General features: G+C 47.1%; 1 protein-coding gene across 1 annotated transcript; it reads left to right on the forward strand.

Moving 5' to 3' along the window:
* The first annotated feature begins 951 nt into the window (after positions 1-951).
* On the forward strand, positions 952-27,134 carry LOC138516689 (protein S100-P-like). The gene is made up of 2 exons (XM_069631993.1): positions 952-1,180; positions 26,870-27,134. The coding sequence occupies exons 1-2, from the start codon at positions 1,043-1,045 to the stop codon at positions 27,020-27,022; spliced, it is 291 nt and encodes a 96-aa protein (XP_069488094.1). The 5' UTR covers positions 952-1,042; the 3' UTR covers positions 27,023-27,134.
* The last annotated feature ends 421 nt before the right edge of the window (positions 27,135-27,555 follow it).

Genomic DNA, 27,555 nt, shown 5'->3' on the forward strand with positions numbered 1-27,555 from the left:
ATTAATATAAAATCTTGAACATAATGTCTACAATTATCTAGTTGAGAATGCAAGCCAATAAGCTAAACAATGCTACAAATAAACCACAATTTCAGGCTAGTGAGGAAGTCCTGTCTATAAATGTATGCAATATCAATGTAAAAAAAAACTTTTGTTATCGGCAAACAATGCAGATACGGGCCCGAAGGCCGAAGCGGTGCCAAGGAAGCATAACCAGGCTATTCAATGATAACACATGCTACAGGGTATTCTACACTTTTGCCGAAATACACTTTTGCAGGATTGTTTCCCCGCATTTGTTTCCCTGCAAAAATGATATGGTAAATTGGGGTAAGGTATATAGAAGGGGTGGGAGCTATGGGGTGAGCAGAGGGGGGCAGGGGGTCGCTCGCCACATTTTACATTTAAAAATGTGGGGGGGGGTCAACAAAATACATTCAGCAAAAGTGCATTTTAGCACAAAAAATTTCGAGAAAAATGCATAGATCCGGAAGAGAAAGTGCTTCGCGTCTTGGGGTCTTAACGCATTGAACGTTTATCTCGTGCAAAGTGACTTTGCACTGCCAAAAACGCGTTGAACCGTTTGTCCGGGTGCTATTCTGGTGATGCGAGGCCCGGAGCATGGATATCGAATGTTGGCAGAGAAACAGCCGGTCTTGGAACAGTGGTTAAGGCCCTATGGGTTCCGCCATATCTCACGGTTAAAATGGTCACGTTTCTAAAAACCTGTAGCATGCTGGTGAGGCTGCATGAAATGAAGCACTGCCCACGTATACCTGCGGGTCCTTCATGGATGAGAGCCTCGCAAAGGGAGTGGCAAACCGGCGTGCACCGCCTGAGTCAACTTGCACTGCGAGTCAGCCAGGCTGCACCTGGATAGGGAACCGAGCTTTCCGGTTTGATGGGTTTTGCTAAGCGATAAAAGGTGTGCCAGGGAGTTGGCGTCGGTATATAAAGCACTCGGCAGGCAGTGTAAAGTGCACATACAGACTGCGAAGTATAAGCCGCCTACCTGGTACGAGAGCACCGTCCAGCTGCGAAGATGACTGCCGTAGAACAAGGGATGTGCACGTTTATCGGCATCTTCAACAAGTACGCCGGGAAGGAGGGCAACAAGTTCCGCCTGAGCAAGGCGGAGCTGAAGACCCTGGTGGAGACCGAACTGCCGGGCTTCTTGGAGGTGAGATTCCCGCTGTGATGGTGACTGCAGGTCGGTGCAAATGGTTGTACCGCCTACGTGCAGGGGCGTAATCTTAGGGTGGGGGGCACGGGTGTTTGTCCCCATTAATTTGGCTGGGGCACCTTTTTTTCAGATGTCATGTAATTATGTTTTTGTTCGATATGGGGGGGGGGGGGGGCTGAGTGTTGCCAGCCTTCTAACCGACAATATGTTCCTTTCTATATCGCTTCCATTCTGGAGCTTTACATGTGCCCACGTTACAAGCTGCGGATGCTGGAGCCCTCGGGGTATACAGAAGAGTTAGTATAACCTCATTACTTTTAACGCAGGCATCTCCACACCAGCCCTTATTAACTCCTGGCTGTATTGTATACACCCAGCGCTGATCCGGCATGGTATGATAGGTTATTTATAACGCGCTCAATACCCAGAGGTTTCTAAGCGCGGACGCGGGGATCGAACCTGTGTGGTTCCGTGTCATCCTGTTTTCAAGGCGAGCACGTTGCCGCTAGGCTATCCTAGACCCAGCCAGCATCAGCCCTGACCAGGATACCAAGCCTCACCTCGCAAAGGATCTAATGTGTGATGTGCTCCCTTCAGCAGTCATTCCCGTGTTTGCAGCTTCTATTGGCTCTTTCTTCTGGCCTGAAAGGGACACCACAGGAATCAATGGGCCTTGAATATAACTGGGAGGGGGCATCACCTTTGAAAGCGGGCTTTCTACATGCTGGGCACACTATTGTTATCCAGATGTGCATTTTACACTTGCACAGAAAAACAGTAATTTTGGGCAATGCTGCATGGGCATCCCATAAGCGAGGCAGGGTAACTGCTGTTACCATCGGCAGCTGGGAGAGGGGCAGCCCCAACCTCCCTGTGCCTGCTCCTCTCCTCCCCCCTCCACCCCCCAGCAACAGAGACATGCAGTCTCAGCAGCACAAAGCCATGGAAGGGTAAGGTGCGAACAGTCATCTCACCCTTCCTCCAAACAGCAAGGTACTAAGCGCCATAAGGAAAACGACTGTCAGGCAGGGCCAGGTTCAAAAGATCTGCCCCCACCAGGGGGGTCAGACAGTCGGCTATCCGACTGGGGGCTGCAACAACAGCAGCCCCCACCACATACACAACAAAGACCCAGAGCCTCCCTGAGTCCTATAAATGAGAGCAGCATGCTCAGAGTAAACAATCTGTTTGTGGACCCTGAACAGGGACCCAAGCAAACAGGAGGTTCACTGTTTACTCGGTGTCTTCCAAATCTTCTTGCTTCTTTACCACAGAACCCGCCCACCCTACAAAAAGGGGAGAAGAACAAAAAGAAGTACAAGGCACTGTACGGTGCCCCACAACAAGCCGTGGGACACAAGAAGGCGGCACGGGTCCGAGGGGGTAACCTCAGGACCCGGTGCCCAAAAGTATGATACCATCATGATGTGTGATATTGTTATTGCCATAACTCATATCTGTACAATAAAATCCTACGGTCTTTTATTGCCAACACTTGATACAAGTTGTGAGCCTATCATTATGGGAGAGGGTTTGGGGTTCGGCCATTACTAATGCATGCATATGGGTTCAGCAGTTACCAACAGACAAATGCTGCTTGCATTTTACATGGCCGTTGCTATCACTAGGCAAGGTTAGGCGCTTGACTACATGTGGAAATGTTAGTGGCAAAATGCTGCTTTAACACCTCCACACTAATTGTAGAATACTAACTGCCTTGCCTGTGATGGCAGCAGCCCTGACTGTCTGCAGGCTGAGGATGCCATGCTGCAAAGGTTGGGGTCTGGTCAGGGTCACGAGTGGCATGGGCGTGGCGGCGCCGGCACGGTAAGGCACCTGCGCATTTGCACTCAACATAGCAGGCATGAATTAAGCTCCATACGTGCCCCCTCGAGTCTCGACAGATCGTCGTGATGGTCATGGTGTGAGTCTATCAGGGAATGCTGCGGTGCACTGTGCAGCCTGGCTGAGTCCCCTGCCCTGAGCCTGTTAACTTGAATGGGTCCACCATCCATCAGACATGGTTTCCTGCGCACCCTGGCTGGGGGCCGGCAGCAGCATTTTGGTGAGTGGTGCCGGTGCACCAGACCAGTGAGTACCTGTCACGGAGGCCACCCATCCTGGACGCAATGGCCCCTGCTGTGAGAGCAGCCATGGGGCTGGGCCCTGCCTGTACAGGAACCTGTGCTGAGAACAGTCCGACGTCACACAAGTGAGGACTCCAAACAATTGTATACTGCCTTGCCTTGATAGGATCAACCCTGCTTCCTTCGAACACTCCCTCCTCTTAAAAATCCCCCGAGCAGGAACTGGTACCTGCGTTAACATGTGTGCTCTGCTTTACTGCGCTTGCAACACTAGGAGACTGACACTGTGCAGATTGCATGCTCGTGTGTGCCCTGTGTCTCCTTCAGTTTAGTTTAGTTTAGTTTGTTTATTTATAAAGCGCAGCCGAACCCTCAGGTAACTGGGCGCATAATCATGTGTACAGCAGAGTTACATATCGTTAAACGAACATCATAAATACAACAGACAGAGCGTACATTAGTTCAGGCTCTGAAAGTTTACATACAGGAGTGGAATGTACTGAGAACAAAATGAACAGGGGGCAAGTTACAGTGGGAGATGCGGACCGGGTTACATGTTGGTCCTAAAATGCTATGGATAGAGTAAACAATGCTATAAATCGAGCGCGGCAGCTAGCCAGTCATGTCGGGGAAATTCTGGATGTTCTGGATCTTCTTGCACTCCACTATGCAAGAAGTCAGGGCGTCCCCTCCAAACACCTTTAAAACATAGTTCGGTTTATAACCCATTTGTACCCTTAATCTAAATGCACTGACTAGAACAGTGGAAAATAGCGTAGTGTAGGCAGAGGTGCGTGCGTGCGTGCAATATATTAAGCATTAAGGTAGCTCACTTTAACTCGCCTGCTGTAGACGCCCGGCCTGTGTGCAGTGCAAACCCTTCCAGTAAATGGCACTAATGCAAGCAGGACCGACTCCATCTTTCAACCTTCCAAGGTCAATCAATAACATGGCTGCCATTTCCTTCTTTGGGGCAACACTTGTTCTTGACAGAGCCAGGACCTCAAATAATGTAGCTTGTCCCCCCCACGCTACCCATTTGGGGATTCAGAATATAGCTTTTCAATGCATCCAGTCCAGCAGAGCCCTGGGTTAAGTGCCGAGAGGTTGCCCCGCTCAAGGAGCTTTGATTTGAAAGTGCAGTAATGCTGGACATAGTGCAATGGCCCGGAGCCAAGTGCAAAGACTGGCAGGGGACCCTGGGTCAGGTAAGGCTCGGGAGGTGAACCAGTCAGCAAAACTGAGGTAGGGAGGAGGAGGGTGGAGAGAAAGAACAGAGGTAAGAAGGGGAGAGGGAGGGAGAATGACGAAGAGAAGAGGAAGGTCTTGAGGAGTTTACAGAATTTAAGGTGCTCCGGATCAAGACTGAGAGAGGCTGTTCCAGAGGGAGGCACCTGCAGAGGGTAGAGATCTACCCCCAGATCTCTGTTTGTGAAAGTGGCTCACCCTCAGAGAGTTGGAGGAGGACTCTAGAGGGAGAGTATTTAGGAAGAGAGCGTTGTAGATAGTGCAGGCCCTGGCCCCAAAAAGCCTTATGGATTAGGCAGAGGTTCTTGAACTTGATCCTTGCAGCCACAGGGAGCCAGTGGAGGTATTTCAGCACTGGAGACATGCGGTCCCTGGGCTTGAGGCCAAGGATAAGTCTTTCGGTTCTGTTCTTTGCTGAATTGTAGAGGACAGAGTAGACACAGGAAGATTGAGAGACTGTTGAAATAGTCCAGCCTAGAGAGAACCAGGGCTTGTGAGGTGGTGAGTCTCTGGGGGAAAGTGAGAAAAGGCAGAATACCTCTCAGGAGGTGCAGTTGGTAACAGGAATTTTTGGAGAGATGACCCCTAGATTTTTTTTTTTTTTTTACCCTCATTGGTAGGTGAGGGCGCAGGGCCTAGGGTGGTCATCCAGTGGGAAAGCGGGGGCAGGCATCCAAATGAGTACGATCTCTCTTTTACTGGCATTCAGGCAAAGATCATTGGCAGCAAACCAAGACTGACCTGCAGATAGACAGTCAGGAATGTGCGAAGAGGAGGAGGAGGCCGAGGGTAGCATGAAAGAGAGCTGCGTGTCATTCGCATAACACTGAAAGTTGGTGGTAAAGGTAGAGATCCTGTGGGCCAAGGGGGCCATGTAGATATTGAAAAACGAGGGGGATAGGTTAGATCTCTGGGGGACACCACAAGTAGAGAGTAATAGAGGTAATAGAGGAGAGAAAGGACCCAAGTTCCACCTAGGAGGTGAGCCACACCAGGGCCTGATCTGTGATGCCCAGGGTATCACAGACGGTAATCAGGATGTTGTGGTTTACCATATTGAAAGCAAAAGAGGGGTCGAGAAGAATGATCACAGAGGGAGAGTTGGAGTAAAGATTTAAGAACCGTTGTTCAGAAGAGCAGTTTCCGTGCCTCTGGATGCTCTAAAGCCAGACTGATGGTCACAGACAACCAACAGATTCAGTGTGGAGGGTAAATTGAGTGATAGCAAAACAAATGAAAGCCAGACTGTTTACTTTATCAGCCTGCATCAGTCATCCATGCAAGCAAAGCCTGCTGTGTGCATCCCTGTGTACAATAAGTGTCACACTGACATGAACGCTAAATGCACTATGAAAGAGTTCCTTTGAATTATAACCCTGCACAAGCGATTATCTCTCAGTTGCTGTTCCTGGCCATCTCTCAACCTGCCATCAACCGCATCCGAGAGCCATCACAAGGCAGCCAGTCTGTACCAGTGACATGCTAGTGCTCTTGCAGTTTAATGTGAAGAAAGTGCATTGGAATCCATAGACAGCAGAAGATGTGAGCAATGTGTTAGGTGAAGGTAATGTAATGGGTTGCAGATCAGTAACAAAATGGTGATGGTTGGATGAGAACGGTTAGGACCCGGAAAGATCGTGGTGGGGTGGCGCCAGATCGGAGGGTGCCATTCTGACAGTTTGCCTAGGGTCGCAATAAGGAATTGCAGTAAGTCACTTGATTTACAAACCGTTTTGAATATATAACATCTCAGCAATGGTCTCTCAACCTGCTCAGCTAACCTGGTAGCCTTCTACTGTAGAGCGTCTATGGATCCCTTAATGTACTAAAAATCACTGCATTACCAACGGTATTTTTGGTCCACCACTGCCATGGAAGTATGTATGTATGTATGTATGTATTTATTTTTTGTATAGCGCCGATAGCCCGTGGGCATCAGGGCGCTTAGGCAAACAACGAAAAACAAAACAATACAATAGGAACGTCTGCGCTAAGCCATGAGGTGGTCATAATCCCCCGTATCCCAGTTCATCATCTGAAAAGATGAGTCTTCAACCCTTTCCTAAAAACAGTAAGGTTGGTAACGGTTCTGAGTGTTTCTGGAACACTGTTCCACAAGCTGGGGGCCTGCACCAAAAAGGAACTGCCCAGCCCAGATTTCAATTTAAACTTGGGGACGACTTGGGGAAGTGATTTCGAAGTAGAAATTATGTGCAGTGTAGTTTGCAAAGAAGCCAGATGAAAGAAATTCTATCTTTTAAAAAATATTATTTTTTGCATTTCCTTTGAGTGGAGTCCAACTGCCAGCTCTGCCTATTCGAAACTTTGCCCATGCCTCCACCCCTTGTGGGACCCCCGCCCCTTTAAATGTGTGTGCCCCCCACGGTACCTCTGCCTGTTTTCTGCTCTAAGCAATGGATGGGGCCCCCAACCATCATCAGCCGGGCCTGCCTCCACTGCAAATGTTGGCAGGCACTATTTCTATGTAGGCGTACAGCAAGCACCCTGTGGCCGCGTTAGTGTCGTAGGCAGGGTGTTGCCTGAAGGGAAAGGCCCACCCTGTCTCACCCAGCGCCCAATCAGCGGCCACACACCCCAGACAGCGCTGTGCTGGCCTGGCGCATTCCGTCAGCTTGTCATAATCTGACCTCTGCTGGGCCCTTTCTGCAACTGGTCTCTGAATCCTGGGAGACGAATGTTTGTGGGTCCAGCATCCGCTCTGCGTGTGTCCAGATGGGCCACTGCTAGGGTGCAAATCTCAACAGGTGTGAAGTGGCACTGACGGTGGCAAAGGAACTTGCAGGTGGTGCACTGCTCCAGCCTGGAGCTGCTGCGGGGCACCATGGCCCAGGCAGCGAAAACATAGGGTCCCAATCTGCGATGGAAGGCTGCAGTAGCAGCGTACATCCTCAGGGCAGAGTGGACCTGTTTTCCTTTCCCATGAGGCACAGAGAGGAGAGGCGGGTTACAGCCAAGCACGCCTATGGCAGCCTGGGTTAGTTGTGGCCCCACCCAAGAATGGCGTATGTGACTACTGCCAGGGACGTCATTTCACCAAAATGCCAGGGGTAGCAGAAGTGACATCACACAACCCATGACCTCTGACATCACAGGAAGTGACGTCATTTGACCCCACCCCGAAGTAATATTGCGGGAAGCGATGGAACACCCCCTTTCATCCCTTGACAACAGGAAGTGGCGTCACATAGCATTGTTTCTGTACACTACGAAACATATGGTTACGATATACATCCCATTATAGTAATATTTCATACAAGAATGGATCGCCATATGTATCGTTAGGATCAGTGTGTATAGACCCATATTAACAAATTACTGTGACTGCATGGCCAAATGTTAATGATGTGTTATTATATAGCGCTTTATATAGAACAAATATACACCCAATATCACCCAACCTGTGTTGGTACTCTTTTATCAACCTCAGAAGGATGAAATGCTGAGTTGAGGTGTTTAAGAACAGACTAAATCAGTGACTCACACCTGAAGTGTGCCTGAAATAAATAACCTTTAATGAGTCTAGCAATTGTATAGAATTCCAGAAAGACACATTATTTGGTATTCCTATTATTTCTTAGAGTCAGTGCTGAAAGTGTTAGACTTGTGGCGCCCCTGTTCTTTCTTGTTCGTTTTTTTTTTTAAGAGGCCTGAACAAGAAAGCCAGCCACTCCATAAGAGCCACATGGTGCTGGCCACAGCCCAGGAGCTTGCATTAAAAAAAAAAATAAAGACTTTTTTTTTTCTTCCAGGGGTCGCAAGGGAGACCTCAGAGGTCGCAATTGCGACCTCTGGCGAACCCTAAATGACGTACCTGACTACTGCTGGAGCAAGCTCCCAAGGACAAAGACTGGCTCCTAACCAGGAAGCCGTTTCTCTGTACCATTAACTGAGAATGGACTAGCCACTCGCCTGTATATAGGGATAAAACACACCTAGGGTTGGGCAGAGTGCAGGGATGTCATTTCACCAAAATGCCAGGGGTAGCAGCAGTGGCATCACACAACCCTTGACCTCTGATCACATCAAAGGAAGAGATGTCATTCACCACACCCCCAAAGTGACATCACAGGAAACGATGGAACATGACCTTTCATTCCTTGACACTACAGGAAGTAGCATCATAAGTACACTACGGAAATTATGGCTATGATATTACTGTAATGTGATGCATTCCAAACAAAAATATATATATATATTAGTGCATAGGCCCATATTACCAAATTACTGTGAATGCAAGCACGACGTCCAAGGCCAAATAATGTTTAGCGCTTCATATAGAACAAATATATATAAACTAGTACCAACACAGGTTGGGTGATACTGTATCAACCTTAGAAAGATGACAGGCTGAGTTGGCCATGCCAGACGGAATTCGAACCTGTGCTCCACCCACTGAGCTATGTTACCGGCTATAGTAAAATGAGCAATTACATGTCTGAATGTGTCAAAGCAAATTACACTCTGTGGTGGATACCATTAAACTAGTAACCGAGATTTAACAGCAGGCCAGTTCATCTGCAGGTCTGGTGCAAATGGCCTCATGTCAAGCCTGCATGGGTCTACTTTTCAGGCTTCAGAGGTTGGCAAAATACATACCATTGGGAGGGTTCATATAGAGCAGTGTGGGGTGCATTTAAAGGCCCCAACAGAAGTCCCTTGCTCATGAATGGCAGGATTAAAACGGCCAGGCCTTTGTTTTAAGGGGCTTACCTGTGTACCAATGGACAAGCATCTTTTTAATTTTCAAAAGGAGGAATCCAAGATCCCTGTCACATGGAAAACCGGATTTTAAACATTGAACAAAAAAAAAATGGCCTGCACGTGTGTGCAAATAACGGTTTGAAAAAGTGGAAAAAAAAATATCACTGCTGGGCAAAACTTCACAAGGACATCTCCCACCTAATGACCGACCGCAATAAAAATGTCCTCCTAAAAGCGTCAATTCAGTGTTCTCCAGACCTGCTGTCTCTGGAAGAATGGACTTCAGGAAATGTCACCCTTGGTTGGAGCACGACTAATGTGTGGTAATGGGGGCACCGACTTCAGAGCAAGCTTCCAACACAAAGGAGACTGATGAGGGCACAGGGTGATGCAGGAGCAGGACCATTTGTCTCACATGAATATTACAATGAATTTAAATGGACTATTATCATTTAGGCCTTTTTCTCCACAATCATAAGGCGGATGGATTTCATCTATGTCCTTTCTTTTATTTATTTTTTCCAGGAGATTTTGGGGATATAAAATTCATGCGCGACTAATGGAACTGTAAGGGCTAGTTGAACTAGGGTTCTGGCTGGGCTGGGCTGAGCATGTTCCAAATGTGCGAGTTGGTGGAAATTGAAATTAGGGATCTGTCTAACTTGCATATTCATAACTGTTGCCGTTTTTATGGAAACGGCAGGAAGGTGCCACCCACATGGCTGTGCTACATGATCGGCTTATCTAATTTCCCATGATTAATGCAAACAGAAAATATTTAGTCTGGCAGTTGCTAGTAAAATTGTGATGCGTAACTAGTTTTTGCAAAAAGGTTGAGAGGAGAACAAATAGCATTTACAAGGGAGAATTACCATATGTTGCTCCAGACCCCTAAACCAATCCTGACTTGGAGGCTGGGTTTGGGAAGAGAGAGAAGGGTAACTGTCCAATCCTATTGCAGGGATTATTGCAGGCTACTTCCCCCAAGATTGTAAAACTGGTTGTTCTAAGGGGACTGCACTAGGAGAGAGACAGAAAAAGGAGGACTGAGAGAAGAGACAGACCATCAGGAAGGCTGCTGAAACTTACAATCTGACAGCTGTAAGTAGACACCAGAGGAGATTGCTGAGTACATCGGGGTGGGGCTGCCTATCTCTAGGAAGTCCTTAAAGCTGGCTGGGTCCTATAGTGGAGAGCGGGAGGCTATCTTTGAAAGTGGAGTGACTCCCCGTGCCGTATCTTTCCAGAGTGTCCTGAGATGCAGCTAGCTTTCCTGAGCCTTAAACAGCTATGTAACTAGAACTTAGCCCAGGGAAACCAAAAGGTGGGGGAGTCTGCTTGCCTTGAATCTTTTCCTGTTATAGTGGTTGGGGGGAGGCAAAACGGTGTAGATCCTTAGCCTAATTAACCAAAAATATTAATTTAATTCCCCATTTGGCAGAACACTATGGGGTGAATTTTGTTAAAATTCGAATTAACAAAGCTCACGTCTTGCTGTGTGCTGAAAACTATAGCCGATAAATTAATTGGGTAATCCTTGTTGTCCAGCTGACTCGGACTTCTTTAAGGAAGAGGGGTGTCTTTGTTCTTAAATCAGTCCAACCTTTTTATAGAGCGTCCCCCCAATACAGGCCTTTCAGTAAGACCTGTATAAATGCTTCCATATCGTGTACAAATGTATTTACATCTTGCCTAAATCAACTGGCGGACCTCTATAAATGCATTTAGATTTTGTTTAAATCATAATTGTATGTCTCTTTTTAAAGGAATTAATTTTATGTACTTGTTAAACACACCCACTTTTTGTGAAATAAATAAGTCAGAAATTGTTTTTTTTTTGTGTGAAATTATATTGCTCTATGCTTCTCGTGGTTACCTTGGGTTGTTCTAAGTTAGAATAATCAGGATATCCTGTTGGATACCATTTGAATAGTAATCATAACTTTTCAAATTTAGTTTCTACGGCTTTTGAAATCTTTGTTATGTGAATATTGGTGACCCCCTCATCAGCTGTACCACGCTTGGGTCAATCCCCATTTTTGTGCTTTCAGTAAGGGGGGTCAGAAATTCAGAATTCCCCAAAGCATTCCAATTGTTCTGTCTGACTTCCCAACATAGACCAACGCAAGCTGGGGTCTGAAAAACAAAGTGTAAACCGCCCTGTTATTTTAAACAAAAAGTGTGGGCGATTTTATCATTTCCATATGTATTGTATCCTACGGCTACCCTTTTAAGCCTGCAGGAAAATCAAATCTGCACAACATTACATAAGCCCTTTCTCAAAGTGAAATTTGCAGAAAGTAAGGTTTATTTTCGCTCACTTTTGTGATTATTTATGCTGAGAAAGTTGATTGTGTTGTGCCATGGATAAAGTGGTTTTGGACATTTTCGTGCTAATGTCTATTACTTTTCATTTAAAAAAATACCTATATTTCCTGTACACCGGCCTGGTTCTTGGCTCATTGTTAGCTCAGGGGAGAGGGATACAAGAGGTATATGTGTGAGATGGGGCTAAAAAAAAGAATCTGTCAACTAGTTTGTTGCATAACCACTTGAGTGGGGAGGGAAGGAACTTCCCGTGTTGAGGGTGGCTTATCAATAAACCGTTACAGTAGCGCAGGATACTTGCAGGGCATCCTGTACTCTGGGCACTCATTACCTCATACAAGCAAACATCCTGAATAGCATGCCATGGAGATAGAGGAAAGACAGACACATTACAACAAAGCATTAATTGCGGCAGAGAGGGCCACTATGTGCTATGGTCCAACATTTCTACACTGTACACAAGGATTTTGTCAAGTGACCAAGGACCCGCGAGATGGAATGTCTTCAGAGACAATGGCAGAAAAAAAAATGCTGTAACTGCAACTTGCTAAAAGCAAAATACATAGTCCGAAATGGATGCTTATCCTACTCTAATGCTTTTTGGACGTTGTCTGCATTGTGAATTTGAGGCTTTACTAAATCAGTGACTCACCCCTGAGTCTGAAAAACCTGTAGTGAGTCTAGCAATTGTATAGAAATCCAGAAAGACAAATGTTGTTCCTATTCTTTCTTATTTAGGGTCACTGCTCAAAGTGATTCTTGAACCGCCTCCCCCCCCGATTTTTAATTTTAGTTTTAAATATTTGTGTTTTTTTAAAAATTCATTTATTTTTTACACTCCAGGAGCCACATAGCACTGGCCACAGCCCAGGACCTGCAGTGTTTTTACTTTTTTAGGGCTAGTAAGGGGGTCCTCGGGGGGGGGTCGATTTCCCCCCCCCCCATGACGTCCCTGGCAGAGCAGTCCTCCCAGGAGGGGGTCGACCCCACCCAAATGACGTCCCTGGCAGAGCAGTCCTCCCAGGCATTGGTTCCTGCGTGTACAACTATTGGTGGGGGCAGCCGGACGAACCGTGGGACTCATGGGTAATGGTACCCTGCTTCGGCCAGTCATCGATTCTCCAGCCATCATCACAGATTGTCCAAGTTGGACACGGGCAGGAGTCTGCTCTGAGTTAGTTAAGAAGCAACTCCACTTTCACTGAAATGAAGCCTGTGCTGTTCACATCTGGAGGCTGTAGTGTCGGTCTCGTCACCCCTCAAGCTGCCTCTCAAGCAAACAGTGAAGTGTGAATTGGTAAGTCAGCAAAAAGCCAGAGCATTCTGTGTTGACTATCTCAAGGGCGGGCCCCATGATGCCAGTCGGGCTCAGCCATCTTTCCCTCAGGGAATCCCTTTCTTTTATTTTCTCTAGTAAAATGTGAAAGCAAAGCAAAGTTTGTCAACCTAATTAAGTTTCTTAATTCCGCCCCTGATATAGAAATGGAGTAATTTTATCTTGGATGCACTTCAGGCCCCTGGAATCGAATCATGCCTCTTCAATTGAACCTGTTGTGTGACACTGGGCATATTATGTTGCCTTACAGTTCCTCATTTTCCATATGTTAAAGGATATGGCTGGCCCAGCAGCCTAGAAGTGACATAGTTGGCAAAGTGCACTACCGGCATTGGCAAAGCCAAAGCTGTTGGCTATTATGAAAGTAATGGATAGGCATTTGGTAAAACACTGGGGGAGGGGGGAGTACAGAACTGGGATATATTTGCAATATTGAAGATTAAGATGCAGGGACATTGGGCTGAATTTTGTCTTGTGCATTTTAATCAAAGCTGTGAAAATGCCCTTTAACAGCTCACCTATCCACCTGGTTGAGTGCTAAAGAAAATGTCCTGGTAAAATACATCCTATGTATCCTTAGTTTGTGTGGGCTCCTGCCCTAGACAGTGGTGTAGCACATTTGGAGGAGGGGGGCACTTGCGAGCAATGAGGATGGGGGGGGCACACTCTGGGCCTGCCTAGATTACCACGCTTGCGCAATAAGCACAAACGTGCTGCTGCTGGGGTATGCCACACACTGCACTAGGAGAAAGATATAAATGTGTTTTAATGCATTATACAGCACACTTTCTGAGAATTGGCTCAAAAGCCAGGGCGTTTGCTAACACCGATCCAATGCATGCAAGTCACCAACAGTGCAAAGGAGCATTAATGCTTTAAGTAATGATTGAAGAAAAATGCCATGCCACAATGAAAACATGTCCAAATGGCTGCATAATTTAGACCAGTATAGGCACGTAATTACATATAACAGTATGCCAGGCCATATTTAGACATACCTAGACAGGTTGCACCAAAATGCCAGTTGAAGCAATAACACTAAATAAACCTTACATCCAACCATGCACCCTAAGATCAAGCTCTGAGGATCCTCTTTCTCTGCATTGGCCCTGACTCTGTGGAACTCGCTTCCACCTCACATCCGACGCACCCAAGACTATGACATTCTGCAAATTGCTAAAAACATGTCTCTTTCCAACAACAACCTTAAAGGTAATGCCAACAACAACCTTAAAGGTTTGTCTGAACTCCCAACAACCAAATGACTAAATACACAATGGGACTCTCTATCATGTCTTCTATGAATTCAACCTCTGATTTGGCTATAGACCGCCGTATATGAACACTGACCTCTGATCCTGCCCACAGGATAGGATGCATGGAGGAAATGAAGGGAGTGGTTTGACAAAATGGATGGGAGGGATGTATGGAATTAATGGACGCATGTGAAATGAATGGATCGAATGTATGGCATGTAGAATGAATGGTAGGTATGTATATGGAATGGATAGAGTGGAAGAAATAGAGAGCATAGATGAAATTAATAGAACGGATGTGATGAAATGGATGGGTAGAGGGAATGGATGAATAGAATGATGGAAGGGAATGAATAGATGTAATAGATAAAGAAGACAGATGCATAGATTGGATGGGTGGAATGACTGGAAGGTATGTACAAAATATTTATAGATTGGGATGGCTGGGGTGGATGGACGGGATGGCTGGGGTGGAGTTGACGAGTGGATGGATGAAAAGGGTGGATTGGATGAAACGGATGCAGTTGAGGAGTGGATTGGATGCAATGGATTGAAACGGATGGAGTACATGGGATGGAGTGAATGAAACTGGTGGGGTGGGATGGATTGGATGGATGGAGTGGTTGGGCAAAACGGATGGAATTGGTAAAACGGGTGGAGTGGTTGAAATTGAGGAATCGGATGAGATGGAGGAATCGGATGAGATGCACGGACTGGATGGACATAATCGATGGACGCATGTGGAATAAATGGATGGAACAGAGGGCAAGGAAGCATACAGAACTAACGGAATGTGTGTATACGGAGTTGATTGAAGAAGTGGATGGAATGATTGGAGTGTATATATGGAATTGATGGATGGAACGGACAGAGTGAACGTAATGGATGGAATGAAAGACTGTGTTGATGGAAGTGACGGAAGGCATCGGATGGATGTAACAAATGGATGAAATGAGTGGATGAAGAAATCGGATGGATGCACTGACTGGATAAATTGAATAAATAAAAGGAAAATGGATTAATGCATCGAGGGAATGGATAGTTGCTGGAATGAATTGTGGAGGAAATGGATGGATGCAGTGATGGAGTGGATGAAAATTACCCTACCCTCTAGCTCGTGTGTGCCCCACGCACGTGGCTGTGTACCCTGCTTTCTATCCCCCATGCAGTTGTTGTACATCCATATGTCCCACCCTATCGCTGTAATCCCAGCCCCTTATCACTGTGTCCATATGTCACTGCGCTCCGTGCCATCCTGTTCCCATGATGTCGCTATGTATCCTCTCATCACAATATGTGCCCATGTGTCACTGTTGTACTCTGCTTTCTTGTCCCCCACTGTTCTATATCCGTATGCCACCTCCTGTCACCATAAATCCCACTATCACTGTGTCCTTGTGTCAATGTGCTCCCTGCCATCCTGTTCACGTACCTGGTCTTGGGCGCTTTAAAGATGAACCATCATTCTTATCACATCACTACACCTACTCTCCTCTATACACATTACACAACTACACAAAACTAGAACACAGCTATAGCCCTGATTAATTTGGCCTAGCTTTTCACATACGAACACTACCCCATGAACACCTCATCACCCTAATAATAACACAGCTATCCCATGACACTCCGGCCTAGCTGCTCACATAAGCGTCCTTCAGGCCTAACGCAGCAAAACACAGTCCGGATGTCCAACCAACAGACTGCAAATACTTCCAACTATTATCCTCAACACCACAACTAATGCTAAGATGCAGCTACCATCCGACATCTACACCAGCTGCACACAACTGGTGCACCCATGCACTCTGACGCCATCTATCTCTACTGACCTGAACTGCAGTTTCTGAGGGCGTTCAACCTACCAGCGCTTTGAGGTCATAAAAATGATATATAGAGCGCTATATAAATGCCAAATAACACACTTATGGTTATCACAGAGGCTCCAAAAATATACAATGCCACAGTAAAATGGCTAGACTGCCAGCACTGAAATGCCAGTTTAGCCAGTTGATTACTTAGCAGGACGGCTTTATCAGAGATGCCGAGTTAAGTCAAGCCAAACTAAGAAATGACTAGCCGGCTGCACATAAATGCCTCTAGCCACTAATACCACACAGATCCTGCCTAGGTATGGATAACAGTAAGGATTTATCACACAATCCCCGCCCTAACCATCCTTGCTTGCTCCTTGGCCCAGAATACCTCCATTTCCCTCTTCCTTGTCCCAGTGCATCCATATGAGCCACCTAGCCTCATAGGTACATACTGGGATGAGGAAAAGTGGGACTAGGAGTAAAGATTACAGGTAACTAAGCCAGTGATTACCCCTGTCCCTCTACCTCATTGCAGTACCTGTGTGCTCATACACAAGTACTGGGACGAGGAAGAGTTGGGCTAGCAGTGATGCAACACCATTGAGCACCACCCCTTAAGTTTGGGCTATGTTGACCTGACCTGGCTGACCTGCAGAACATGACACGGATGTTAAAATGGCACCTGGCTTGAAGGCCCGGCAGTTACTAACGTAAAGCATTACATTGTTAGTACCTGAATTCATATTCTTACATTTTTAGGAAATTGCAGAGGTGTTGCTAGGGAGACGCTGAGGGGGCCAATGCCCTCGGTCTTCTGGTTGTAGCCCTGGATACCTCACGGGCTACATCCAAAAGGCTGACTAGCCCAGAGTCCTGACATTAGTGTAGCCCCAATCTCTTCCAGACCTAGCAACACCGCTGGGGAAAATCGTATGGGTTTGGTACTTCATTACTAGGGGAGTGAATTGTAGCGAGGGGTAGGAGACAGCTCATTCTCACTACAGGCCATAAGCGGATGCTTTCATACTGAAAGGAGAGAGTGCTTGTAACACTGAAGCTGCACTAGAATGCGGAGTTGGATGCCCCCACTCAAATACATCTGCCCCTCCCCACCACCAGTTAGCAACTCTCCCAACATTTGAAGGGTTAGGCCCACCCTGGAATGTAGGTGTTGTTGTGCCCCTGAACACAGCCACTCCTACATCATGTACTCACACTCATTACTTTATATGTACACACATTTAAAGAAAATACATTTTCTTACCTTCATCCGTTGGTCCAGGGATTGAGGCCTTCAGCTCTATGCAGCAGACAGGAACACAGCCTCATTGTGTGGAGGGAACCCTATTACTTAAAAACATAATTTCTTTTTGAAGTCACTTGACTTCATAAATTCCATTAAAGCACCGAACCATAACAGAAACTATTTCTTTATGAAGGCAGAGTAACTTAAGAAAACAATTTCTGTCATGGGGCGTGGCAGCCCTCGGACCTTTCTTCTGTGCTTTAAAACATTATTGCTATTACAGAAACAATTTCTTTATGAAGGCAGTGACTTCAAAAATGAAACATTTTGAAATTCTTTTGGCATATTTTCTATTGAATGGCCCTTCCAGGAAATGTAGTTGCAGGCCCCCCCCATGCCAGTGGCCCTAGTCCCATACCCATGGGTATGTTGTGCAGTCCCACCATGCCAAGACAGCCTGGCCACACCACTGCTTACACCTGTTTATGTATTGATTGCTTCCTACTGTTTAATTATTTACACCTATGTGGATGAGTCCCCCGGCACAGGAGTCACTGGGTTGGGCGGGAGGCACCAAGATGGTGGGAGAAACTGGGCTTCAGCAGGCAGGAGCCCCTGACTGGTTTTGGCCAGTCGGAGGCTGACTTAAGGTGAAGCCAATGGGGGGCAGTGGCAGTGAACCAAAATCATGGGGCAGAGGAGGGCAGCAGGGACATCAGCTTTCCTGCCCATTGTCACGCTCATGGATCCACCACCGTACCTGCTGACCGTCTCCAAATAGATTGTTGGGACTTCCTACCGCTGACCTGGTATCTCCACCTGCTTGCCTCTTTGGGACTCTCCACCGGTTCAGGGGTAAGAGTCATTGGGCTTGTCACATTAATCAGGCGGTCACGCAACTCACTTTTGCACCAAAGCAAGGTGGCGCGCACAAACCAATTCAATTTTGGTGAGGCCTCCAACCCGTCTTGCACTACCCCAACAAATACCCTCTGTACCACCAATGAGCTAGGAACCAGGCCGGTGTTTAGTAAGAATATATAATTAAGGTTTGACAAAGAATAGCGAACCAAAACATCAACCACCAACCCATTCACAAATTGACTAAGGTTTAAAGGACCTTCAATTCGCGATATAACGCAGGTAAAACCTTTACATCAGATTTCTTGCAAATTAACCGATGGTGAAACCGCTTTGTTCGGCACAATACTTAGCAACCCCCACATGACCCTTATGATCTGAAGGCCAGGTACAGGGAGTGGGAATACACTAACAGTCAAGAAAGGAACTAGATGGGGACGGGGGGGGTTTGAAATCGTTTCGGGCTTTTTATTTGCATGACCGGCAAGGTTTGGGAAAATAGTTTAGGGTTATTTTGGGATTATGGACTTTTTGTCTCCCCTCCACTCGCCAGCCCCCCTTGTTACAGAAGACAGGGGTTTCAGAACAGTAGTCACCCAAGTACTTTGTCTATACCGGCTCTAACACTGGGCGTGAACTTAGTTTCGTACTTACACTCATCCTGTGATTTTATATATGGGAATTAAGGATCTACAGGCTGTTCCCAACACAACGTAAATGGATACAGTGCTTTTTCATAGTGGAATTAATTTGAATTGGAATGAACAAAATGTGCCATGGGTCTCCACAGTACCACCCCCCCCCCCACCCCTTCCCGCTAAGCAAAATGGGAGTTTACAGTTCTCCCCCACGCTTTTGAGAGCTTTGAGATATATCTACTTACATGGGAGGCCTTATTTATGGGGCATCCAGGGAAACGGCAGGACTGCTCTGAGGACAGCACAGATCTGGTCAAAGGCTTTGGTTATAGGTAGTCCCAAACACCCAGACTTACTCTGGCTCCTCAAGTAGCAGCCCCATTTAGCTTCTAGATTTCCCAACTTCTAGATTTCCCAGGAATCTCCCACGCAATGTTTTCCTGTATCTCTGCTAAGCAGACTTGCTCCAGCAGTAGCGTGGGCAAGTCGAGGGAAAAATCATGTCCCAAGTCAGTCCCTCTCGGTTAGAAAACTGAGCTCTTATTTCCCATGCTACGGATTGACCACTTCTCTCCCTTAACCTCCAACAAGAAGCCCACTGGCTGCTGATAGGACCAGAAGTTGGGAGGTATGGGTTATGGAAGCTGAGGGAGGAGGAAAATACATAATTTCAAAATGACAGGTAGTTTTACACTTTTGGTTCTGAAAATCTAACCACGTGGCAGCAACCCTAATTCTTCAAATGTGCTGGCACATATATTTTTGGATTCTATATTTTATGGTGAAAACAATTCGGCATGCCCTTGCTGGGCGGAGCTACCATCTTTATCAATTTACTCCTGAGCCAAAATAGTCACGCATCTGCCTCTTCCTGGTTCAAACCTTACTGCCACAACCAATTATGGGAATGTGCCACAACCCATTATGGGAATGCCAGAATTGTTCTCATAACTTCAGTTGTATCCATAGCACAATTTGTTTTTTTTTTACATGGTCCCGACGTGCTTCTTATCCCCTTCAATATGGGTCCGGGAAAAGGTGGTTCAATGGGAAGGCATTACATGGGTTCAGTTTCAGGTAGCCCCCACCAAATGTTAGGTTTCTTTTCCCTTATATGGCCTGATCAGGACATCTGGCTAGCCCATGTGATCGTGCCCTCCTCTCCTGGGCTTCAAAGGTTTTTGTTCGAAGCTAATGCATGGTTAATGGGGAGACCTGACCTCAAAGCTCATTTCTGCTGGCTATTATCTGCATCACCGCAGTTCAGATCTCACTTGCAACATTTCTTTATATTTTTACTGAAGCTCTAGGCTGGTTTCCTTGACTAACCCAGTACAAAGGTCTGTGCGGGTGGGGAGGGTCACAGCTCCAGATACCATTTCAGTTACATGAACAATTCTGAGATGGCGTTTAAATTTAAGAAACCTATATATTTACACATGACAACTTTCTTTATAGAATGCTTGAACAGAAATAAGTCCAGTCTCTGTATTTACACAGATAGGCCATAGTTGCATAAGAAACCAGTGTTCACTTCTACAAAAAACGAAATGGGCCTTTCTCTTTACAGGCTGTCATTTTATGATGAGTCTCTTTATTCCATCTGTCACTTAACTTTATTTCTTAACTGTCGGGCATCATTCCTCCTTGGTATTTTTCACATGCCTATATGTGCACTGCAATAGTTTTGAGTCTGCCGCAATGTGCCTTTTCTTTAAGTTGAAATAGACCAATTTCCTTCACTATGCCTTATGTTGAGTCATGTTTTGTAGTGGATTTTATATTTCAATGGAACTCCACATTAGCCAGCTTCACGCACTCAATGGGGGCCTACCATGGCCTCGCCATCTATTGCTCTGGGGCTGTCTTTACCACTGACTGCGGCCACAGCCTTGTTGGAGGTTTCCTGAGAGGTGAGGAGGCGCTGAGGGGGTTACGGGTTAGGGCAGAAGTGTGGTCCTGAGCGGGAAGAGCTGCAGGCTGAGATAGCACAGGGTGGCCGCGTTGGTGGAGCAGGAAGGTAAGGGGCGGCAGTCCGCACTCCCGGAGACCAAAGCACGTGAGATTGTTCTGCAGAGGATCGGGCAGTAAAGGAGCAGGAAAGCATAAAGAAGGAACGGGCGATTGTTTACATGTTATTGGGGAGCGCATTGAGCTGCTACTTTAGGTCAATTATGAGAATACATTAAACAGTGCAGGTTTAAAGGCATTTGGTTTAACGCAGTGGGGTGCGCATTTGTTGATAGAATGGACCCATACAAGGTAGCTGCCCTTGCTCCAGGAGAGGGGGGAATTGGTATGGGTACTGGACAATCTGAGTAGTATAGAGGGGGCACAGCCACTGATGCCAGCATCGCTGGAGCAGGGGGCTGCTTGCCCCAGAAGAAAATCTCCCTCGGGGGGAGGCCTTTTATCTAGAAAGAGTAAGAAGGCAAAGGTACACAGTCTGAGGGGCGGGCGGGGGGGGGGGGTTTGGGGAATGGACGGGCACCTTCCCCGGCTGATGTCATGGGGACCACGGCCTCTTGTTTGGCCAAGCCACAGGCAGTGACCTTTGGAAGCCTCAATGCAAATGGTGGTGGCAGAGCGGTCACCCTAACTCAGTCTCTGGGGGCACCAAACTCCTCGGGATGCAGGGGGTAATGCCGCAGTTCTCAATTACTCAGCAGGCTCCACATGGAGTAACAACGCAGAAAGAGGTGGGGCTGGGAATGAGCAGCAACTCCAAGGGGATGCCCACCCACCCAGCTAGCGCATAGCCACCACTGGGTGCAACAGTCACACCTGGGTGATCTGGCGGTGGATGCTGGCAGCACAAGTTGGGACTCCAGGGGAGGCTGGCCCAGCCCAATAGGGGTGAGCCAATCACCCCTACAACCAGGGAGGCTGGCTGGTCAGCAGAAGTAGCATGGGGAAATACTGTGGCACACGCAGGATCCGTGCAAGGGACAATGTGTGGCCAGAAAATGGCCACTACGTCATGGTCACAGGGACCACTACTAGCAGTACTCGAGGGGTACCATAACCCACAGGGACGAAAGTAGCACAGGGGATGCATGTACCGCGGGACCAGCATTGCCCCAGATGGACCCAGGAGCAGCAGGGCAAGGACATTTGGCTACAGAAGTATCAGGCTTCATAGGGGGAGGAGCACAGGGGTCTCTGGGGGCAGCCCCCAGTAATGCTACAGAGATCGGGATGGGCTGGTCAAGGTCAGCCCGCAGTAGTGGCATCGCAGGTGGGGGGAGGCAATGGGAGGAGCACATGGGACTATGGGAATTCCTGCGACAGGCACATCAATAGGGGATGTGAGGGCACTCTCGAAACACCCCCCCCCCCCGAATCACCAGTCTGTCAGCTATGCTCATGTGGCGGGTGTCCCTGAAGTTGAAAGAGGAATTTGGAAGGACACATTTTTGGATGTGTTTGCATTACTAAACTATACTGTTTCTGGGGAGGTTTACTCGAATGGCGAGGGGGGGGGAGACCAAATACAAGTGGACAGCTATAATTGGGCGACCGGATTTGGCATTTTCTCAGCACTAATGGTGAAGTTCCCAGAGCTGAATGAGAACTGCTGTTGTACAATTCTCACCATGTACCACGAATGTGCTTTTGGGGTATGGGTAAAAGGTTAGTCATCCAAGGCAGGGAGCATGCAGTTGAACTGAGGGACCAGGGCTATGGAACTGTGGGCCAGCTGCACCATGGTTTGCCCACGGGCAAGGTGGGTACAGGGTGCTTGGCACAACTGGGCAGTTCTTTCAGACCTTCCTCAAGTGGAGGGTAGGAAAGGAACATGTTGGGCATTTAATTCATCTTTACCGGGACAAGCATGCATGCTCCTTCTGTCAGGGGATCTACCCCCCCACCCCCAGCACAAATCTATTAAGAAGGGAAAGACAGGGAGGTCAGGGAAAGGACGGGGAGCACAAGTAGTGTAGGCTGTTGTTCCCTGGTGCAGGGTGCCTTGCCCACACAGGTCCAGCACTGTGGTTATGGGCTAACAAATACTCGAGGGAAGCAAAGTGATTTGGGGTTTCGCGTTCCAATACAAGGGGCATACGCCTGGCTGTAATATGGGTGGCTTGATGGAAAAGATTGATAAAGAGAAGGGGTTGGGGGCACGTTCACTAAAAAGGAAGTGGGCAAGATCAGGATGATTCATCAGTGAACGATGCATCAGTGAGGAGGCTTGGTAGGATATGCAGCCTCCGATTGAGGCGCTCGGGCAATTGCAGGAGCCTGGGGGTGGGGGGTCGGGGCGGTCAGTTCATATGCTTACCTGTGGGGTGCCCGATATCCTGCAAAAAACGTTCAGCACGTTCCTGGCATGGATTACAAATCGACAGGGTTTGGGAACTAGGGTTGTGCAATATTTGGATGACTTCTGGTGACCGGGGTTGGGGCAATGGCAGGATGCCATATGGCCATTTCAGGTAGTGCAATAGTGGGGGGGGGGTGCCTCTCGTAGGTGACAACCCAGAGGCACTACTATCATATTCTTGGAGATTAAAATTGACCTTGCGTTGGGATTGTGCTGGCTTCCCTGAGAGGAAAGTGTAGGAGTTCAGGGAATCGGTTTCCATCTGCTTGGGCGTTCACAAGGTCCCACGGGGAGGGCTACAGCGTCTGAGTTTTCTTTATAGCAAAGCTGTGGAAATACCCTTCAGATCCACCTGGTGAGGATAGTGCTTAAGAAAATATCCGGGTGCGATAAATCCGATATATCATCCTTAGTTTGGAGGCCCATGCCCTAGGCCCACACCCATGGGTGTGTTGTGCAGGCCCACCATGCCAAGACCACTGCTTAAACCTGTTCATGTATTCGTTGCTTCTTATTGCGCTGGTGACACTGAGCTCCTCGTCCTCTCTCTCGCACAAGGTCCGGGTGCCACTTCATCCCATCTACGTTCCTGTTTTTTGGTTATTGCTTCTTTGAATTTGAACTCTTTGGAGCTAAACTCCACCAAAACTATGGTTGCAGTCTTCGATATCCCCCAGATACTTGGAATGAGTATATCTGACGGCACTCTTTGGAACTTTGTCCTGCCTCTGCATCATTTTGGCATCGAGCTTGATTGACTAGTATCTCTGCAACCATGCCTCTTTATTTTCTCTAGTAGTATTTCTCTGCCAATATCTCCAGTAAATTCTCCCTTGTCTTATGCTCCCAGCCCACGTTTCTGATGTCATTCAGGCCCACTTTGACAGCTTAACTTGCTTCTTGATCCTTCAGCTTTTCGAATCCACTGTACTTTATTCAGTTGCTCGTCTTGTTTCCGGTCTGGTCGCATCTCTACCCATCCGGGGAAACTTCATTGGTGATTTTTTTTTTTTTCTCCCACTCTTCTCGCTGCCCACTCCACTTGTGCACCCTCGCACTTTCTCCATGTACTGCACACGCCCACGTCAGAGCCTGTGCTTTCTCTTGTTGTGAGCCACAAGCCATAAACAGATGGTATATAAGGGGGGTTGGTGGGGGGGGGGGGTGGCTTTGCGGGTGGCGGGGGCATTTTTCATTGAACATTTTTCGTTAAACTGAACTGGAAGGTCACTTGGCTCACCGATTCTCCACCACTGAGCTCTCGCTTGTCCATTGCGTTCCACTTCTGCTGCCTCGGTTAGGATTCCTTGTGGTGGACGTGTGCTTAATAAATGAGACATGTAAAGTAAACTACACTAAACATGTCACCACTTGAGGTGGGGGACCCTAGAGAAGAGGGCATACACCACACTAGAGCTGGACATCATTTATGTACGCTGGGCATAGATGATTGGTGTGTGGTGAGAGCAATTCTTATTTCAGCATTCATACCTGGTAATGACTGGAATGAAAGACTGTACTTTTTCAAATCCACTAAAACTGCTGTTAATCTGATTATTAATTCGCTATCATTTCACTAAAATACTGACCATTAAGAATATTAGGTATTTCAATGAATACTTTAATCTACCTTTGAAAGACGTTACAATGGTTGCATCCCAATACAACTTTAGTTGCAGGGATAATAACGCAACAAAAACCCTTATTCAGCTAAAGCCACCTTAAACGCACCCCCCCTGTTGTGCAGCCTATGACCACAAAGGTGACATCACTAATTACAGCTATGACATCACTGATGGAATCTCTGATTATAACACTAACTGGCTATGGCCAATGCTCTCAACCTCTGGCCATGCTCACTATAGACATTAAGGGATCTTCCGTCACCCCCTAGCCCCCCCCCTGTAATTAACTCATTAAGGGGCAGTAGCCATGGCCTTTGGTAGTTTCCACGGCCTTTGGTCATGCTCACTGTATGCAAACACTAAGAACCCTGGCCTTCCGCTGTATAACTCTTATCGGCCACTAGTCATGGCATTAGGCCATAGGCTTTGCCCACTGTGCATTTATAAACAATACCAGACAATTAGACATGGCCAGTGGGCACAGCCTGTGGCAACTTATTTCAAAATAATTGCAACCCATCACTTCAAGACGTTCCTCAATACGACTAGTTTTGACAGTGGTATTATGAATAAAAGACAAGATTTGAGAATTTGGGCAGTGAGAAAATGATTTGCCAAGGATCACACACATTGGTTAAGCAGCGTGCTACAAGCCCCTTGATTTATGGCCGGTCTCTTGTTGACTGTTTTGATGCATCACACGACCGCTAACTAACCATATTTAAGCAGCACAGAAGGGGTGGGGATGGGAGGATGACCGCCTACAAAAAATAACATATGCCAAGGTACTTAAGTGATATACAAATGTAGTTCAATTCGTCTTCCCCTTAGAAGAAAGTGTGCAAGACAAAGCATTGGACTTTTGAACACCAGAAAAATAACCTGAGAGGAAATGTTCCAATAAATATGCTGCCAAAGTATAAAAGGTGCTCCCCTTTTTATCCCAGCAATCTGCAGTGAAAAATTCACTAAGAAACAAGTGCTTGTGGTCTTGTGGGTTAACGGCTGCACTGGGAACTTTACATGAGTAATTTGAGCAAGTTTGCCAGCCTCAAAAAAAAAACAAAGGAGCTGCACCCGGCCTTTGCTGTCCACACACATGTCCTTTACTTGTGCCATGAAATAACTGCACCGGTGTCTAGGATTGCAACCTCTCTTGCCAAATCTGGGCAAAGACTCATGACTTACTTGCCCTCTTTATCCTCCTCACACACATGTTAGTATTTCAACAATACTCTGCTTTATAACTACCAAATTATCATTCAACTGTATGATTCCTTATTTGTTGGGCAAAAAGGTAAAATGTGCCCCCCCCTCTTGGTGATGAGACTACAAATCCCAGAATGCAATTCAGCAAAGACGGAAAAATGCTCTCTGCGGGCACTGGGAACATAGATCTTCAAACCACATTGGGGTATTTATTGTTTGCACATGCATGGATTTGCAATTCTCCATGTTTTCGTAGCTCCCTGCCCCGAGATGGCAGCTCTTTTCATGTGAGCCTCGTGACAGCTAGACCTTTAGAATGCAATCTTTCAAGCACAAACAGTAGCACGGTAGAATAATGCAGATGCACTTTTTTCTTTGTTAGATATTTAAAAGGAATGAAACGTGCATTCAGCGCTCTCCCATCTGTACAGTAACCGACCATGCTTGGCTTCAAAGCGAGGAAGGGGCTGGCCCCCTCAGGCCATGTTGCTCCAAGTGGTCTTTTAACTTGGCCTGAGGGGGGCTGGCACGTTCCTCCTCTTTTAATTGTAGTCAGTCCAGGTTACTGCATGGGTGGGAGTCCCGGGTGCCTATTTCCAGTGTATGGACCACATTGCCGCGGCTATATGTAGTTTTAAATGTATTAACCTGCAAAGGGGCTTTTCTTTTGCATTGCACTTAAACTGCTGGATGGAATAAGCCCAAACCGTGTTTGCTGCTGGTTGTGAATGGAAGGGGTAAGGCGTTGGAAGAGCAGAAAGTAAGCATGACTCGGCGCATACTTTGTTTTCTTTCTCTTCCTGGTACTGCCACTGGGACCTCTGACCCGGGGCTAGTAGGAGCCGTTTCGGGGAAACCAAATGGTGAGCCAGTGGTAAGGGGAGATGCATGAGGCGACGGCGAAGCCCCATGACGGCCCTGCTGTTCGTAACTGCACCATAAACCATTCCTTTTAGTTATTCTTCCTTTTCTCTCTTTTTCCTTAGAACTCAAAAGACAAGAATGCCCTGGATAAACTAATGAAAGATCTGGACCACAATGGCGACGGCGAGGTCGACTTCACCGAGTACATGACCTGTATGGCCGCCATAACCTGCCTGTGCCATGAATTCTTTGAGAAAATGCCTCCCAAAAAATAAATGCAAACCACAGCCATGCCTTCCTGTCGGGGTCTACGGGCTGGCACTTCCAGTTGGCATTTACTGATGTCCACTTTATAACGTCATTTGTAATAAAGAAGAAAAAATGTAATTTTGTTTCTCTTTCAAATGCTGCGCATGTGTTTGTATGTACTGCTGTATTTGTCCAGTAGCCAGGGGTGCGGGGAGCGCGTGAGAGACCGCATAGCCTCCAATGGCAGCATCCATATAGAAATATCGCTCAATCCCTCACAAGCGGGGGAAGGTGGGGGGGGCCTTCTAGTCCCAGTGCATCTGGTATTTGCTTTCACAATTGTGACCCAACGTTATGCAGTTCAGTAAAAGGTAAGGCGACGCTATTTAATAGGTCTGTTTTATGATAAAGCAGTACCTTTCCGGTCAGATAACACGGCGAGCTCCATGCAGAGCCTGCCTACGCAGGTTTGAATCCCAGCAGGACCAAAGCCAGCCTTTCATCCTTCCATGGTCGATAAATGAGCACCACACACCATGGGTAATAATAAGCAGTGCTC

This window comes from Ambystoma mexicanum, chromosome 6q (assembly GCF_040938575.1).
Source record: "Ambystoma mexicanum isolate Mex_15411 chromosome 6q, UKY_AmexF1_1, whole genome shotgun sequence".
In the NCBI taxonomy this organism is placed as follows: Eukaryota; Metazoa; Chordata; class Amphibia; order Caudata; family Ambystomatidae; genus Ambystoma; species Ambystoma mexicanum.

Bases quoted from the DNA above. Each gene is read 5' to 3' on its own strand.
- LOC138516689 (XM_069631993.1), top strand. From the start codon at position 1,043: ATGACTGCCGTAGAACAAGGGATGTGCACGTTTATCGGCATCTTCAAC. The intron at 1,181-26,869 runs GTGAGATTCCCG...CTTTTTCCTTAG, and splicing joins AACTGCCGGGCTTCTTGGAG to AACTCAAAAGACAAGAATGC.